General features: G+C 34.8%; 3 protein-coding genes across 4 annotated transcripts; 2 read left to right on the plus strand and 1 right to left on the minus strand.

The window, feature by feature from the left end:
• The first annotated feature begins 284 nt into the window (after window positions 1-284).
• LOC142521982 (uncharacterized) lies at window positions 285-947 on the plus strand. The gene has a single exon (XM_075625156.1). It carries the CDS (start codon window positions 285-287, stop codon window positions 945-947), a length of 663 nt encoding a protein of 220 aa, XP_075481271.1.
• Window positions 948-7,207: 6,260 nt separating this feature from the next.
• Window positions 7,208-7,761, plus strand: LOC142522415 (uncharacterized). The gene is made up of 2 exons (XM_075625787.1): window positions 7,208-7,481; window positions 7,592-7,761. The coding sequence occupies exons 1-2, from the start codon at window positions 7,208-7,210 to the stop codon at window positions 7,759-7,761; spliced, it is 444 nt and encodes a 147-aa protein (XP_075481902.1).
• LOC142522414 (protein PLASTID REDOX INSENSITIVE 2, chloroplastic-like) lies at window positions 7,692-12,057 on the minus strand. Of its 2 annotated transcripts, none has more exons than XR_012814474.1 (4): window positions 11,839-12,057; window positions 11,645-11,743; window positions 7,907-8,404; window positions 7,692-7,792 (listed from the first exon to the last, which is right to left on the minus strand). XR_012814474.1 is itself a non-coding variant. In XM_075625786.1 (4 exons), the coding sequence occupies exons 1-4, from the start codon at window positions 12,046-12,048 to the stop codon at window positions 7,766-7,768; spliced, it is 471 nt and encodes a 156-aa protein (XP_075481901.1). In that variant the 5' UTR covers window positions 12,049-12,057; the 3' UTR covers window positions 7,692-7,765. The 2 variants fall into 2 exon arrangements, 1 of the variants encoding a protein (XP_075481901.1); XM_075625786.1 differs by having other exon boundaries at window positions 7,907-8,041.
• Between the last annotated feature and the right edge of the window lie 6,239 nt (window positions 12,058-18,296).

Genomic DNA, 18,296 nt, shown 5'->3' on the forward strand with positions numbered 1-18,296 from the left:
CACAAATAAGATATGCTTTGTATGACTTGGCAAATGATAGTGAAGATCCCAAAACGAAGAGTGAAGCTGAGTCCTTAGCGTTATATGAACTTGAGAATTTTGAATTCTTGCTTGGTGTGGTAATTTGGTACAAGTTGTTGCATGTTATCAACACTATGAGCAAATTTCTTCAATCTGAAAATATGGATATTGATGTTGCTATCAAACTTTTACAAAGAATTGTTTTATTTCTTGAAGAATTTAGAGAAGATGGTTACGATAAGGTCATAGTTGAAGCTAAATAAATGGCATGTGAGATGGGCATTGAAGCTGTATTTCGAGAGAAACTTGTTATTCGAAGAAAGAACCAATTTGGTGAAAGTAACAGTGAAGAAGTGTTACAATCAGCTGCAGAATCTTTTCGAATTAACTACTTTCTCTTTATAATCGATCAAGCTCGTTCTTCTATGAAAGCTCGATTTGAACAGTTTCAAAAATATGAAGAAACATTTGATTTTTTGTTCAATCTAGAGGGGTTACAACGTATAGACGATGAAACCTTGTTGAGGTCTTGCAAGAATCTTGAAAATTCTTTGACTCATAAGGGTTGTTGTGATATTAATGAGGATGATCTATTTTCGGAGTTGACATTCTTGAGGTGCTCATTACCAAGAGAACCAAATTCGGCTATTGATGTAGTGAATTACTTGAAGAAAATGGATGAGTGTTTCCCAAATGCTCATATTGCTTATAAAATCTTATTGACTGTCCCGGTCACAGTAGCAAGTGCAGAGCAAAGTTTCTCAAAGTTAAATCTCATCAAAAATTTTCTCCGATCAACCGTGTCACAAGAAAGATTGAATAGATTGACTATGTTATCGATTGAGAAAGAAATTATTGAACAACTTGATTATACAGACTTAATTAGTATTTTTAGCTCTAAAACTGTTACGCGGGTTGTTTTTTAGTGATCATTTTGGACATGTTTGATATTTTTATTCATTTAGTTTTTTATATTGTCTTTAACTTATTGATTTAATTTGAAAAATTGCTATGGAACTAAAAAAATATGAACACACATTATGATTCAGAGGCCACTTTTTAAAAGTTACACTCAGGCCCAAATATTGTTAGGATCGGCCCTGGGTATGAGGGAGGACTTAGTCATGGATATGCTTCAAGGGTGGTGTCCAAAATCTTGTTGTGATGAGAGAGAGGAGATTATTCCTGATAATCTTGATTTTCTTAAAAAAAAGTTTGATTTTATTGTGTTGTGTGTTGTTAACTATTGACAACATGTATTTATTTTTCTTTCAATAATTGAATCATGATCCTACTAGAACACTCTAGGATTAGGTGTTTCCCCTAGTCAAATCTCTCATGTTTATATTGTCAACTTTTGAATATATATATGATAAGATTAGATAAGTTATTATCATCCAATGATTTCTAGACTCTTCTAGAATTTCCCTGGATATTTGACTTAGTAAAAAATCCACTAATCAATGTTTAAATAGGAATCAAACAATCTATGATTATGTTTCATCATAATATCGATCAACAATCAGATGTCACATATGTGATAAGGGTACAAAACTCGTTATTATAATGTAAAGTAAAAATTTTGAAGATCAAAATTTTCGCTGATTCATTTTTTGCAAATGCCAATTTTGGAACCTCTTCACAAATTTAAGACAGTTACACTCTCCTTACAAATTTAGAAGTCATGATAACTCTCACAATTTTCGAATATGAAATCCACTTATAAACACCTTTATAAGTATTATATTTAATCTATATCAAACTAAATCATCAAATTCAACACCTTTAATTTAATTTTTTCAACGAAAGTATAGAAATTAATATTTGTGCTTAGTCATGGGTTCATAACTCATATGATTCGAGACAACATTTATCTCTTATATGAGCTTACCCTCGTTTGCCCTATTTTGTGGATCAATCGTTTGATCACAAGAATCTCATAAATCAGTTCAAATTGCACAAATCGAATCATGGTAAGAGCGCCTAGTAGCATCACATCATGATTTCATAGGTATCACTGATATTGCCTGCAAGAACCAGTAAGTTATGGTTAATATACAATACGGTCCCTTCAACACGTATATCCCGATCGAATATGTAATCACTGATATATCGAGAGTTGCATGTGAATTCGATGACGATATGATATATCTTTGAATAATCATAATGATATCGTATGTGCAACTATGAAAACACTTTTCCCTAAAGCACAATTAATATTCTGGCCAAAGATTTTTTGCACTATTAACTCATCAGATCACATAGTATATTTACACGAGTAGGTGAACGGTGAATCTCTTACTAAAAAGTATCACCTCCTATGTGTGTTGAAATACACCAACCTCGCCACCTCATATCCCTCTCATGGAGTCGATAACGAGTCAAAATGTGAGTCAACGGACTAATGTTGTACAACCATAAACGCGGAGTAATCAACTCGATAAATAGAACCATTTGGAAAATTCTGGGGAGAGTTGGTCAGTGGTTCATGATATGATCACACATCTGTATGATTGAACATCTTCATGACTATACCAATGAAATGTGTTGTTCAACATCACATATGTTAGTCTTGAGCTCGAACATCATTTATTCTTATTTTATGCGACTAAATCGATATGAACGAATTTAAAGTATATAGTAAATAAAATCTGTTTCATGATCGGCATGACATATACGAACTCATTGTACCATTGTATATTCAAGATCTTTATCTATGTGGCTTATATGAATATACATATAAATAAATGTCATAATTTGTTAAAAAGTAAAAAAATATTAAAATAAAAATTGTTTATCACCTAAAAATCAATAAAACATAAGCCACAACTTGACTTGACGGACGTCACCTACTCTAACATGTATTGGCAAAAACTTGTGTGAGACGATCTCACGGGTCGTATTTTGTGAGACAGATTTCTTATTTGGGTCATCCATGAAAAAATATTATTTTTTATGCTAAGAGTATTACTTTTTATTGTGAATATCGGTAGGGTTGACGCGTCTCACAGATAAAGATTCGTGAGACCGTCTCACAAGAGATCTACTTACATATATTTTGAGGAAATCACATTAATTGTTGTAGTAATCGTAGTTATATTTCCTTTATTTATCATACAAAAACTTTCCAGTTTTGCTCTTTTGGCTTTTTACTTGGTGTGCGAACAATGAAGGGTGCAAAGAAAAAGGAAAGAACAAAACTAATATAGCTCTCTGAGAGAGAGAAAAAAATTGTGAGATTGAGAAATAAATCGAATGTTATTGGTCTTATGAAAAAAACCTTTCCAGGTTGAGGCCCAAAACAATGGGCCCATTACGCTAAATGGGTTCGGTTCTGTAAAACAAGAAATCATAAATTATTTTGACATGGTTTTAGTTTCAATTTGATTCCGTTTTTAATTTAAAATATATTTCTATAAAATTTAGTGGTAAAAAGTAATTGTGCAACTTATGAGATAATATAACTAGTTAAATTAATGGTTTCACAACTATGTTACAAAATAGTATTGATATTTAATATAATTATAAAAATTTGTGGTTAAATCTAATTTATATTGATCAAGTAGTTCAAATTAACTGTTAATATATTAAACTTAATATTAAATTACAGTCCAGGTTCCAAAGTTTTATTTATTGGAACCATAATCGAATCAAAAGTCCTCACTCCTCAATCTTGTAATTATTATATGACAAAAACTTGTGTGAGACGATCTCACGAGTCGTATTTTGTGCGACACGATCTCTTATTTGGGTCATCTATGAAAAAAATATTATTTTTTATGTTAAGAGTATTACTTTTTATTGTGAATATAGGTAGGATTGACCCGTCTCACAGATAAAGATTCGTGAGACCATCTCACAAAAGACCTACTCTTATTATGATGTCTTAAAACGTCAATAATTTGATGATATTTTGTGAGTTTGGTCAAAAAATGTTCCATAGAATGTTGAGTTGTCTTGCCCAATATTTAATGTTTAAATAATTTTTCCTACGTCGATTGTGTTTTATTTGGCCTAAAAATTTGCTTCCTACAAAGTAAAGATATGTTAATTAAATGTGTGAATCTCTTGTAAAATCTACGCATATTCATACATTTTATTATTAATAATAATATAATATATGTTATCAATTTTTATATGTTGTAATTTCATTTATTGGATATATAATTTTGATATGTTTCATCGTATCCAATTGATAGATAACACTTTAATGACACACACGTAAATGTCCACAGTGAGTAACATATGAAATTGATCGTATTATATAATATATAACAAATGACATTTTAGTCTAAAATATGACATTATTATTTCTCCCAAATTATAATTCTGAACATGAAACCGTGGAATTCGTCGCCTGATGCAACAAAATACAGTCTCAATTGGTGAAGATTTTATTCATATTTTTCTAAATTTTTTATATATCTTGAACAAATATTAAATCAATGTTTGTCCAAATCGTATGAACTCAGGCAAAAAATTAATAGGATGGGATCCCACTTAGCAGAAACGATAATTAATTAATAACACCATAATATTAATATATTCAACTTTGTTGATAATAAGATAAAATTAGCTCTTGAAAATACAAAGGGTGAAATAATTGGATCACTCTCTTGATAATAAGATAAATTCAGCTCATAATAATCAAATCAAAACTCTATATTTTCTGGATGATTAAATTAGGAAAGATTTAAGTCATATTCATTGGGATAACAAGAATAAAATATTTTTTTTATCGAATATAATAATTGAATTTATCATGAAAATAATATTCTCTACGAGTAGTTTTTCAATTTCGTCGGACCAGTCTTCTAAAGTTTTCGAAAGACATTTGACTGAGTATATTTATAATATATTAATTATAAAAATTAATGGAGTATAGTAATTAACTTTAGGTATCATCGAATAATTTTTAAAATACAAAAACACCGTTATCAAATCCCGAAAATTATCGTGTCACATCACATATCAAAAGGTGCCAGTAGAAATTATATCTTCATATCCTTATATCAACAAAAGATAATAATAAACACATCCTTAAAACATCCAACCACTTGACCTTTCCATTTCCCTTCACTGTCTTCATTGATTTAAGCACTTGAAATTATTAATCTTTTTTTCCTATGGGCATTCTTCATGATGGTACAAATACATTAAACCAAAAGGAATTTAAAATTATGACATAAGGGCAAAAACTTGTGTGAGACAATCTCACGGATCGTATTTTGTGAGACAGATCTCTTATTTGGGTCATCTATGAAAAAAATATTATTTTTATACTAAGAGTGTTACTTTTTATTGTGAATATCGGTAGAGTAGACTCATCTTACATATAAAGATTCGTAAGACCGTCTCACAAAAGATCTACTCTAACATAAGATGTCAAAATTTAATAAAATTTCGACACCTCACTACTTAACATCAATTGGGTGGCGATAACAAGTTGAGAATATTTTATTTAATACAATTGGATGATGCCCCCCTAACAAAGATATTGTCCAACTTCACCATTTAATGTCTTGAAACTTAAAATCCCCAACAGCTCACATGGCTTAGATGGACCTGAATTGTTTATCATGTGAGTTCAGGTTTCTTAATTTGAAACTAAAGTCTCCAGAAACCAAAGCTAAAATAGATATAGGAAGTGAAATTGAGTAATGAATATTGCAAAGCATACGATGGCATAAAGTGGCACTAATGGGATTTATTTGTATGTTGTGTCACTTTCGATTTTCCTATCCACTTCTCTCACATCTTCAAGAATCCTCAACAATTTTTTTTGTCCAAGCAATGTGCCATTATCAATAATTATGCACCACTTGCTATATAAGGAGTACAATTTTTGGGTAAAGGCCGATTTACAGGATGAGTTGATAAATGATCTATAATATCTAGATAATAAACTGAAAATATGGATAATATGATTGTTTTTTGCGCTTATTTTTGTATAATTCAAACCAGATGCTGATGAAACAAATATGTAAAATCTTATTGAAGTGTTAAATGTGACTATGAATAAACAGAGAGTGAGTCACAAATCAGTAAAATACGTAGTACTTTATTGTCTATATTCTATAGAGTGGGTCTCTTGTGAGACGGTCTCACGAATCTTTATCTATGAAACGGGTCAACCCTACCGATATTCACAATAAAAAATAATACTCTTAGCATAAAAAGTAATATTTTTTCATATGACCCAAATAAGAGATCTGTCTCACAAAATACGACCTGTGAGATCGTCTCACACAAGTTTTTGCCTATTCTATAACATATACACACATTCATTATTTAAAATTAAATTATTATACACTAACAAAAATCTAATTTATGATCATATTGTACTTTAAATTAACTCTATATAGTATGTATATATCCGATCTTGCTTGAACTTTTGCAAAGGATAATAATTTGGTTTTTATTTTCTTTAGCCCCACTTTTCCAAGTGTTCGGAAGACAATAAATATTATATTTTTAGAAAAGGGCGTGAAAAATCACGGGCTTTCTGATGGGCGTGGCTAGCTAAATATTCCTCTATAACCACCCAAACTTGTAGTTAAAAAGAAATTTCGTTGACCATTCCAAATCTAAATATTGACCATGTCCAAGATCATAACCACTCAAATCCCACCACGTGGAAGCTGACCCATTTGGCTTAGACAAAATAACGAGAACAATATTTCAGCATGAAATATTAAATATGCTGAAATATTAAATAGAACACAAATGTGTAACCCAAAATAGCATTAACGGGGTCTCTCAACCATACCCAGATATTTAAGAATAAAAATAGATAGGCAAAAACTTGTGTGAGACGGTCTCACGAGTTATATTTCGTGAGACAGATCTTTTATTTGGGTCATCCATGAAAAATTATTACTTTTTGTGCTAAGAGTATTACTTTTTATTGTGAATATCGGTAGAATTGACCTGTCTCACAGATTAAAGATTCGCGAGACCGCCTCAGAAGAGGCACATATATCAGAATGAAATACAAAAAATGGGGGCAACCACACATTTCATTCCACTGCTTTAAATTACAGGGATATGATGGAGACTCGTTTCCTTAGAAAAAAGGACCATTTGTCTCCTTGCTTCCACCCTCTCACCATCTCTCCAATTTCTTCAAATTGGGATAACAGGTTCTTAGAGAGAGAAACCAAAACATTTTAGAGAGAGGAACCCGATGGGGAATTGTCAGGCGGTGGATGCTGCGGCACTAGTTATACAGCATCCAAATGGGAACCTGGAGAGGATGTACTGGCCAGTAACAGCTAGTGAGGTGATGAAAATGAATCCAGGGCATTACGTTTCTATTATCATTCCACTTCCAGCTCCTGTTGAGGGGGGACAACAGAATGTAAAGGACAATGAGACCGTTCGTTTCACCAATGTTAAACTTCTCCCACCTAGTCATGTTCTAGTTCTTGGCCGAGCCTATCGGCTTGTCACCACTCAAGGTTAGCTTATGCATAATCAGACTCCTCTTCTCTTATTGATATGGAACAGCGTTTCTTGAATCTTATTGGGGGTAGTGTGGTTATAAGTTTTCAGTTGTTTTATGTTGCAGAGGTTATGAAAGTACTAAGAGCAAAGAAGCAAGCCAAGTTGAAGAAAAAACAAGCAGAATGGAAAGACAAGTTATCAATGAATTCAGAAACGAAGAGTACCAATTGTAGGTCTGATGCAGAAATTTTGGCTTCCGAGAAGAGCAACGATAAGGTGAACTTTGTACATTGAGCTTTCAACCCGGACTTCCCTTCATTCGTTTCTGCAAAAAATTGAAAGCGAGGAACAAGAGTCAAGAATGCATCTTGATGTGTTTAACATCATCTTCTTTACAATGATTCTAATGAATAATCGGACATTTTTCGGGCTATAAGACCTGAGAGGCATCAGCAGAGGTCAGCATCAGCAAATTCGACCACAGGAAGGCCCAAATCATGGCGGCCATCTCTTCAAAGCATTTCCGAGCATGGAAGTTGAAATTGGTTGATGGTTCAATAACACAATCATGAACCTGAAAAGAAGTGGAATCATGAGTCCTTTGTATAGTAATTTTAGAACAGTCTCGCAAAATAGACTCCTTTACTCTTTTTCTGTACTGACTACTGATAATGCTAATTATAGAGTAAAATTGCAACATCCTAACCAAATATTCTTGCTTTTTTTTAATGATTGAGCTACAAAAAGATTGGTGTAATTTGGGTTTCTATCTTTCCAATCCCGATCGACATTAGTTTGAGCCCATAATAACGAAGCTCGAGCGGCACACTGCTCCAGGGAGATTTTCCTCCTTTAGTGCCAGCATTATCTCTGTGAAAGGCTCAACCAATAATGTTCCAGGTCCTCCATATTCATTATGCAAGAAATCATTGAATACCTGGAATATCACGCGAGAATTATACTGTCAGTGGTCATTTACTTTCGATACCCAGTGCATTTTTAAAGCACAAAGTAGGCATTTCATCAGTTAGCTTTTCCCACCAGAAAGTGTGTTATTTCCATCAAAATTGATCATGCATATTTCCAGTGAGTATTGGTTACTTTTAGATTGCGTGGAAGACATGGACTCTCTAAACCCATGAGATTCCAAGGAAATCATGCACAATGTGATCGCTTGGATGTTGCACAAAACATAAAACAGAAAATTGCAGCAAATGTGAAGAGAAATCAAACTATTTTGATGAAGGAAATGCAAGCCATGACTGCAGTGACGAGCCAGAAATATGGTTTTGCCCGAGCTAGAATTTTAAACTCTAGAATCTTTTAATATTTTAAATTGATCTACCCGGACTAATATCATATTATTCTAAAATTATACAAAATTTACATATAAATTTAAAAAAAAAATTTGGACCGCCCGGGTACATGAGCATGTGGCTCCGCCCCTGGCCATGAGGGGCATTCCCCACTTAAATTGCCTATAGATTATAAATTTTTATATGATGTGTATATACACACAAATATTATTTGGCCTCCTAGATTTTTTGAGTTTAAGTTGCACCTCGTCCACGAACTTCAGGTTCTACTGCCGAGTTTTATAATAACATCATCAAGTTTGTTAGCTAGTTACATAGTGGTTAAAGCGGTAATGTAACTTAATTTCTTTTTCCTACTGTTGAGTGCTTAAGCACACAAGCGTGCGTGTTTAATGTTATGTTGGTATTATTCAATATACAGAGAAAACACTTTTCTTCCATTTTCTCTCATCTCTCGTTCACAATCTTAATACCGACTCAAGGCCAGTGTTTTAAATGGAGGAAGGCGGTGGAGGGGCGGTGCCTAGACAGTTGAATTTTCTTTTAATATTTTTATACATAATTATAAACTACCATATTACCAAACATTCATATGATCATGAGTTGACCGTAAAACATTTATATTACCAAACATTCACATGATTATGAGTTGACTGTGAAATAATTACCAAACATTCTTCATATGATATTACCAAACAGGGAGTGTTCGCTGCGGCGATGGGCTGTTCACGGCGGCAGTGGTGGGCGGTTCGAGGCGGTAGAAGGAGGGCTGGAGGGCCTATCAATGTTTTGACTTTTGGAGGACAAAATGTTTTATTAATTAGTGTTTACAGAACTGCCTGAGGCAAAGGTGGTACGGTCGATAGCCGTTTCGACCGCCATTTAGAACACTGGTTAAGGCAAACATGTATAGAACAAATGGGGACGACAGAAAATGCACAAGGGCTTGCTTGTAGGGGTGTGAGCAATTACAGCACAACTGCACAACCTCAGAACAGGACAGATAACTAGAACTATGCAAAAATAGCAAGATGTTTTGGGTAATGATGCGTAAATACCATAAAATAAGACGCCCCGAAAAGGGTGATGACATATCCTTTCTCTTACAAATCAATCCTACATCTTTTATATACAAGAAAACAATGAAGCATTCTTTCGAAACTCGCAATTTAATCAAACAGAGAGAAGCTAGGAAGAAATCCAAGACCTATTTATTTAATGCTACTGATCAATATTTTGAAAAAAAATTGTGTTCGCAACTACTACAGCAATGATGATCAGTTAAATTTCAGATAGAATTTACATTTGAGAGTTAAAGAAAATAATCTCAGCAACTCCCGTATCTTGACTGAGCAAATAATCATGAAATAAGAAACTTGTCAACCTTCATGTTGATTATCAGGTTACTCATCCATTTTCCTAGTTATAGAACATATTTGGATCTTAATCAATAAAACCCTATATTTTGTACAACATGAATTACCTAGGTTTGTAAGTAACTCCCTTTGAATAAACATATATTATTCCAACCTCTTGATGTGTTAATCGTTTATCCAAAAAAACCTCAAGTCCATAGTGAATATTTCAGAATGGTTACGTAAGGTAAAAGGCAGCCAATAAATATTTCAGAATCGATAATCGAGATTTATTCTGTCAATTTTCAGAAAGCAAATCAATTCAAGAACATAAATATATAATGATATCCTAATGAAACTAAAGGTCCTCACCGAGAGCCGGTTAAGCCCCCAAAAATGTTTAAGTTAGCCCTTGTCCAGTAAATGTGAAGAGCTGTATATGTTAGAACCCATTACTATGTACCATGGATCTACTATTTCCAACAGTCACACACGGTTACAACGCTGACAAATATGTAATCAAATTTGTAAAAATCACTTCCTATTCTCGCTCAGAAGGCCATAGGACATCTTAACAAGAGCCTTATAACAATTATAAACATAGAATCAAGATCAATTCACCTAAAATCAAGTCAATTTCATACGAATATATATTTGTTTTTTCTTCAGTTCTCCGATAAGACATAGGCATCAAACTTGCATTGCATTAGTCTTGATCCTTTTTCTGTCTTCTCTAGTTTTACTCTTATGTTTTGTTATGTTTTTCCTTCCCTGCATATTTACCCATTACATATTATCATCTTTCTATAGATCGGTAACACATTTCTTACCTTTTCCGTGAATCTGGGATGAATAACTGCTTGACTATATTGTGAAGAGACGAGGTAATTATGACTTTGCCCGTCTTTCCCAGACCGAGCTGAAGCTCAGCTAGGCTTAATACATTGTGTTACTACAGCTTAACATCGATATTGATTTACCTATTGACGGACCTATGCCACTGCCCAAGCATTTCAGCAGCTCAGCCAAGGTAACTATGACACTCTACAACAGCCAGCTATGTATCCATACATATTACATAGGTTCCCGATGGCACGGAATCACTCTCTAGAATGCTACCAAGGATAATTCCTGTCATGCATAAGATCCAACGCCAAGATGAATTCCTGCCCAGTTTTATTCTCTTGAACTTTCTCGTGGTTAATTAGGTTATCAAAATTGTCACACCTAAACCACATTCAGAAAGTACCTAGGTCCCACTAATCAATACAATAAGCATGATTCTTTCCTGAGTACCATACACCTATGACAGCTAATCTCTATGCTACAAAGAGAGACCTTTGACCTCAAAAACTTAAAACCTCTTCCCTAAATCTTAGGCTCTAAAATACCATTGAACCACTAACTAGCATTTCCCATTCAAGCCAGTCTCCAACATAGACAACGGGAATTCAATACAAAACTATAGAACATATGAAAAAATTAAGAAAGAGAATCACAGATTACCTCAGCACAGACGTTAACAACCGTTGGGAGATCATTCCCAAAAGTTTCCTTTTCCTTTGAAACTGTTCTCAGCAATTCAGCTTTAAACTTCCGAGTCTCCTAATTTTAATTTTTTTTTTTTTGCCAAATTACAATTTACTCAACTATTAAAAAAACAAAAACTTAATTAAATTCATAGATATAGTTTGACTTACGGACGCTGCAAACATAGGGTCTGGGTCAGGAAAAACGTATGCTTTCGGTGCACTTGCTTTTGAAGTGCGTAAATTATATTTTGCTCGGGAAGAGAGCGGAGGGGTGCATCGGATAAGGAACGCGTCGCGCAGGATAGCCCCACCGGAGGCTGGAATTCCGGCGGGAACCGCCGTTGGCACGCAGATTAGGGAGTTGCAGAGTGACGCCATATTGATGAATGTTATAGATTTTTCAAATTTAACTAATTTAATATAATTTTTAATAATAAAACGTATTATTAAATATAAAACTGATATTATACGTCATATGTTGCTTAACCAAACGAGAGGAGTATTCAATATAAAGATTTAATAATTTTTAATGAATTTTTTTAAATGACAGATTTTCATGAATTTGATAAATTTTTATTGACTCTTATAAAATCTCACATATTTATAAACAAAATTCTATGAACTTTTATATTATATTATATATATATATATATATTTTCTTTGAACTAATAATTATTTAATATAAATAACATTATCACTTTGAAATAAATTTTCTAATGTAAAAAAATTTACTTATTTAAAAAGTAAAAATGTTTAGTATATGAAAAAAAAATCACAATTCAATTTGACAAAATAAAATTTCAATTTCATGTCTATTCAACATGCATAAATAGTTAATCAATAAATTTATAATTTATAAGCATAAATAAAAATTTAATCAATATAAATAACTAATCAAAAAAATATGAAATTTGATAAATTTTGAAAGGAATATTGTATTCCAAAATTCATTTTAGATATTATTTTGATTTTGCACTTCTAGACAAATTTAATAGATTTGTTTTTCCAAGATTTATTATATCCTATCATTAGGAATGATTCAATTTAGTTGGAAAATTATCTATAAGATATAAGTTTCCTTGTTTATAGGTGTGAAGGATCCATGAAGATCTAGGTCAAAGAATAGACTATATATACAAGGGTCCATTATCAATAGAGGGGGACGGCCGCAGGAGTTTTTGCTGGTGAAGACTTGCATACAAAGCACGAGGGTTCGTCAGTCAAGTGACGGTGTTGCTAATTGGTGTAACCTATATCCAAGAACAACACTGACGCAGAGTGGTTGTTTGAAGGGTATTTGTTTTTCGGTTTTGTGTGTGAACAATACGTTGCTTGCATTTGATGTTTATTTTGAATTATTGATGCAATTTAATTCCTTGGATTGTCAGGGAATTTAGTTTTGTTAAGTTTCACTAGTATTGATTTTTGGTGTAAACGATTTACAGATTTTCTAGTGAATTTCTTGCCATGAGGCATTGCACAAGTACTAGTACTTGTGAATGATTTTACCGAAGTGTTCATTTATTATATGTTCTATTGTTTGCCTTTAATATTTAATTTCCGCTGCCGTGTTGTGTCCTGTGTTAACAACACCGTACACAACACTGAATTCTGACAAACTAGTTTTGAACTGATCAGTTTCTGTACGTTTATGCGAAGTAATCCTTTCAAGTGGTATCAGAGCCAACACTTGATACACTAAGTGATTGATTCTGACATTCTGCTGTTCGTACAGGGGGAACGATACTAATAACCTAATGGATTCACTAGCATCAAGCACCGCGTTCAGACCACCAGTTCTCGATGGGTCAAACTATGCCCTCTGGAAAGTCAAGATGAGGATGTTCATCAAATCTATTGATGAAAGGGCCTGACAACGTGTCTTAGACGGATGGTCTCCACCGAGGACTGTTGATAATGATGGAGATAGCATAAGTAAACCAGAAAGTACTTGGTCCAACGATGAAGTCCAAATCTCGAACTTAAATTCGAAGGCACTCAATGCTATTTTCACATCTGTGGATATCAATATGTTTAGTCTTATAACCAACTGCATCTCTGCCAAGGAAGCTTGGGACACTCTTCAAAAGCACTGTGAAGGGTTAGAAAGTGTTCGCAGAACCAAACTCAGAATGTTAACCTCAAAATTCGAAAACATAAGGATGGAGGAAAACGAGACTATTGTGGAATATGATCGAAGATTGCGTGACATTGCAAATGAGGCCTTTAGTCTCGGTGATCCTATGTCAAATGAAAGATTGGTTAGCAAGGTATTGAGATCCCTTCCTGAACGCTTTAATATCAAAATATGTGCTATTGATGAATCCAAGGACACCTCCACACTTAATCTGGAGGACCTGATAAGTTCTCTCAGAACTTTTGAAATGAATCTAGACCTGCAGAAAGGAAATACTGGAAAGGCTGTTGCGTTACAATCTACTGATGATTCAGTGATTAGCCTAGTTCAAGAGGTGAAGGATTCTGATCTTGGTGAGGAATCAATCTCCTTGATCACAAAGAAGTTTGGTGACTACCTGAACAGAATGAGAGACAAGAAGAAATCCGGATCAACACCAAGACCACAATCTATCCCTTTTGATAGAAATAAAACAACAGCACAGACTCAAGTAAATTCCAGATTCAAAACCAATTCATCAGGTCGCTCAGAAGCAACGAAACTTGATTCAATCCAATGTCGAGAATGTTCTGGATTCGGGCATTATGCAAATGAGTGTGCAAATCGCCTCCGCAGAAACAAAAATATGGCAGCCTCCCTGAGTGACGATGATACAGATGAAGAATGTAACTTGAAGGAAGGAGATGATTGCACCGCTCTCTCTGCCATGCACAAAGATATCTACAAACTACAGGTCAATCCCTTTGGTGTTGCCACTGGTGCTGCAACACCTGGCCGCAACACTGTGTCAAAGTCACTATGCCTTAATGCCAAATCAATGGATAACATTGATGCTGACGAAATCCAAGAATCTGACCAAGAAGAACTCACTATTGACATTGTGCAAATGATGTACGAAGAATTATATGGTGATTGGCTCAAGAGGAATGAAACAAATTCAATTCTGTCAAAAGAAAACGCCGACTTAAAGAGTAGTTTGACTCGTCTTGAAGTCTTGATGAGTGAGAAGGATTTAGAACTATGTCGAGTCAAAGACGAACTAGATAAGGCATCAAAGACTCTTGCTAAATTCAATTCAAGCTCATCTAAACTTGGCACAATGCTAAACTGGGGAAAGGAAGATAGATTTGGTCTTGGATATGTTGAAAGTACATATGAGCACGGTGAAACATCCAACACTGATTCAAAGACTACGGTATTTGTGAAGGGTATAGGAGACTGCACTATCCCATCAATTTCAAATCCACCTATGAAAACTGCACCAAACTCGAAGCAAATCACTGAACAGAAGCTAAAAACACCAAGCTCAGACTGGTCACACTCAAAAGTTCTCCCTTCATCAAAGAAGCCTCAAGTCAAGAAGAAAGTGAGAACTTCTCAACCCAAGCAGAGAAAGCGTCTCTTCATCTGTCACTACTGTCGTAAGACTGGGCACATCAAACCTTTCTGCTACAAACTCAGAACTGACTATCTCAGGTGGCATTCAAATCAGGTGTTGCATAAGGTGTTGTCCAACACCTTGTCCAACACCACATCCAAAAGTTCTTCCACTAAGAAAATTTGGGTACAAAAAACTGTTATACAATGCAATGTCATTTATACATCGCTGAAAACTAACATTGCAGGAGCATGGTACTTTGACAGTGGGTGTTCCCGTCACATGACAGGTTCTAAAGAACACCTCATTGATTATTCTGAACTAAAAAGTGGACGTGTAACTTATGGAGGTGGTGCCAAAGGGAAAATTGTAGGCAAAGGAACCCTGAATGTTGATGGGCTTCCCATGCTTCACAATGTCCTACATGTTGAAGGACTTAACTCGAATTTAATAAGCATAAGTCAACTTTGTGATGATGACTTACATGTTAGGTTCAACAAGAATAATTGTGAATTTTTTAATGATGCAAATGTTTGTGTTATGACAGGAACATGGTCTGCTGATAATTGCTATCTTGTGGGAGATAGTAATGATTGTCGAAGTGCCAAGGTAAGCAATCTGGATCTATGGCATCAAAAACTGGGTCATGTGATCTTCAAAACCTTGAAAAATCTCTGTAAGTATGAAGCTGTGAGAGGTATGCCTAATTTTTGTTCAGACAATGCATATATTTGTGGATCATGTCAAAAAGGTAAACAAACCCATGTTGCACACCGGGTGTTGCAACACTTTGGGACAACACGGTGTCTTGAACTTCTACACATGGATCTAATGGGTCCAATGGACGTTGAAAGCTTGGGAGGTAAGAAATACTCACTCGTTTGTGTTGATGATTTTTCTCGTTTCACTTGGGTAAGTTTTATAAGAGAAAAATCGGATACGTTTGATGTCTTCAAGAAACTGCATGCAAGAATAACCAACTTGCATGATGAGAGAGTTGTTAGAATACGAACTGATCATGGGAAAGAATTTGAAAATTCTCTGTTTACTTCCCTATGTGAAAAGAAAGGAATCTCTCATGAATTTTCTGCTCCTAAAACTCCTCAACAAAATGGTATAGCCGAAAGGAAGAACCGAACTCTTCAAGAAATGGCACGAGTCATGCTGAGCTCAAAGATTGTTTCTAAGAGGTTCTGGGCTGAATCTTTGAACACAGCTTGTCATATTTCTAACCGTGTGTTTCTAAGAAGTGGATCCACTATGACCTCCTATGAAATCATCATGGGGAGGAAATCAAATCTCAAATACTTTCATGTTTTCGGATGTATTTGCCACGTCCTAAATGATCGAGAACATCTCGCCAAATTCGATTCTAAAAGTGATAAGTGCCTATTTCTTGGGTATTCAATGAATAGTCGGTCTTATCGTGTGTTTAACTTAAGAACAAGAACTACCATTGAATCTATTAATGTCGTTTTTTATGGTCTTGCAGGACTAACAGGAAAATCTAAAGAGGATGATACTGAGGGACTGTTGGATTCAAGTGAGCCATCAACCAGCATTGGTGTTGAGGTTAGTGTTGAGACCAATGAAGCAACACCATGTACAACACCGCCGCTAATCAGAACTGAAGACGACGACGATGAAGAAGTGATACACAATGAAGGAAGAAATATTCCCAGCAAAATTCAAATGAATCACCCATCGTCACAAATCATTGGTGAAATATATGAGGATGTGCAAACAAGGAAAAAAGAAAAGGTTGACTACCGGAAAATGATCGGATTAGTGTGTATGAACTCCACATTTGCCCAGGTAAGCCACTCATGCTTTGTGTCTTCAATTGAACCTAAAAATGTGAATGATGCTCTAAAAGATGAATTTTGGGTTAATGCCATGCATGAAGAACTAGAACAATTTGTCCGCAATGATGTGTGGGACTTAGTTCCCAGACCTTCGAACGTCAATGTTAATGGATCAAAATGGATATTCAAAAATAAAACAGATGAATCCGGTAACATTATTCGAAATAAGGCACGTTTGGTAGCTAAAGGGTATACACAGGTTGAGGGGGTGGATTTTGATGAAACCTTCGCACCTGTGGCACGAATGGAATTTGCCCGATTGTTACTTGTTGTTGCATGTCATATGCGTATTAAATTGTATCAAATGGATGTGAAAAATGCTTTCTTGAATGGCATTTTAAATGAAGAAGCCTATGTCTGTCAACCTAAGAGATTTGAAGATCCTCACCACATGGACCATGTCTACAAACTGAAAAAGGCCCTGTATGGACTGAAACAGGCTCCACGGGCTTGGTACGACAGGTTAGCTGACTATCTGATAGACTTGGGGTTCAAACGAGGTGAGGTTGACAAAACCCTTTTTATTCAACAACAAAATAATGATATTTTGATTTGTCAGGTATATGTTGATGACATTGTTTTCGGTGCCTCATCCCAAATACTTGTAAGTAAGTTTGTGGACTGCATGGCGTCTCAATTCGAAATGAGCATGGTAGGAGAACTAAATTTCTTTCTTGGATTACAAGTTAAGCAATTGCATGATGGTATATTCTTGTGTCAGTCCAAGTATGCAAAAAATCTGATAAAAAAGTTCTCTACTGACAGCTTAAAACATGTGAGAACACCTATGGGGTCGAGTGACAAGCTATCTAAGGATGGTGTTGCCGAAGGTGTTGACAACATCATGTATCGTAGTATAATTGGGAGTCTTTTGTACTTGACTGCTACTAGACCCGATATTATGTTCAGTGTGTGCTTATGTGCTAGGTACCAAGCAGATCCAAAAATTTCGCACCTTAAAGCTGTGAAACGTATACTAAGATACATTGCAGGTACACTAGAATTTGGATTGTGGTACACTCATGACACAAACACGAACTTGGTAGGTTTCTCAGAGTCTGATTGGGCAGGTGATTTCGATGATAGGAAAAGCACCTCGGGAGGGTGTTTTTATTTAGGAAATAATCTTGTATCATGGGCTAATAAGAAACAAAACTGTGTCTCCCTGTCCACAGCTGAATCTGAATATGTGGCAGCTGCCAATTGTTGCTCTCAACTTATGTGGATGAATCAAATGATCAATGAT

This window comes from Primulina tabacum, chromosome 13, assembly GCF_025594145.1.
Source record: "Primulina tabacum isolate GXHZ01 chromosome 13, ASM2559414v2, whole genome shotgun sequence".
Taxonomy (NCBI): Eukaryota; Viridiplantae; Streptophyta; class Magnoliopsida; order Lamiales; family Gesneriaceae; genus Primulina; species Primulina tabacum.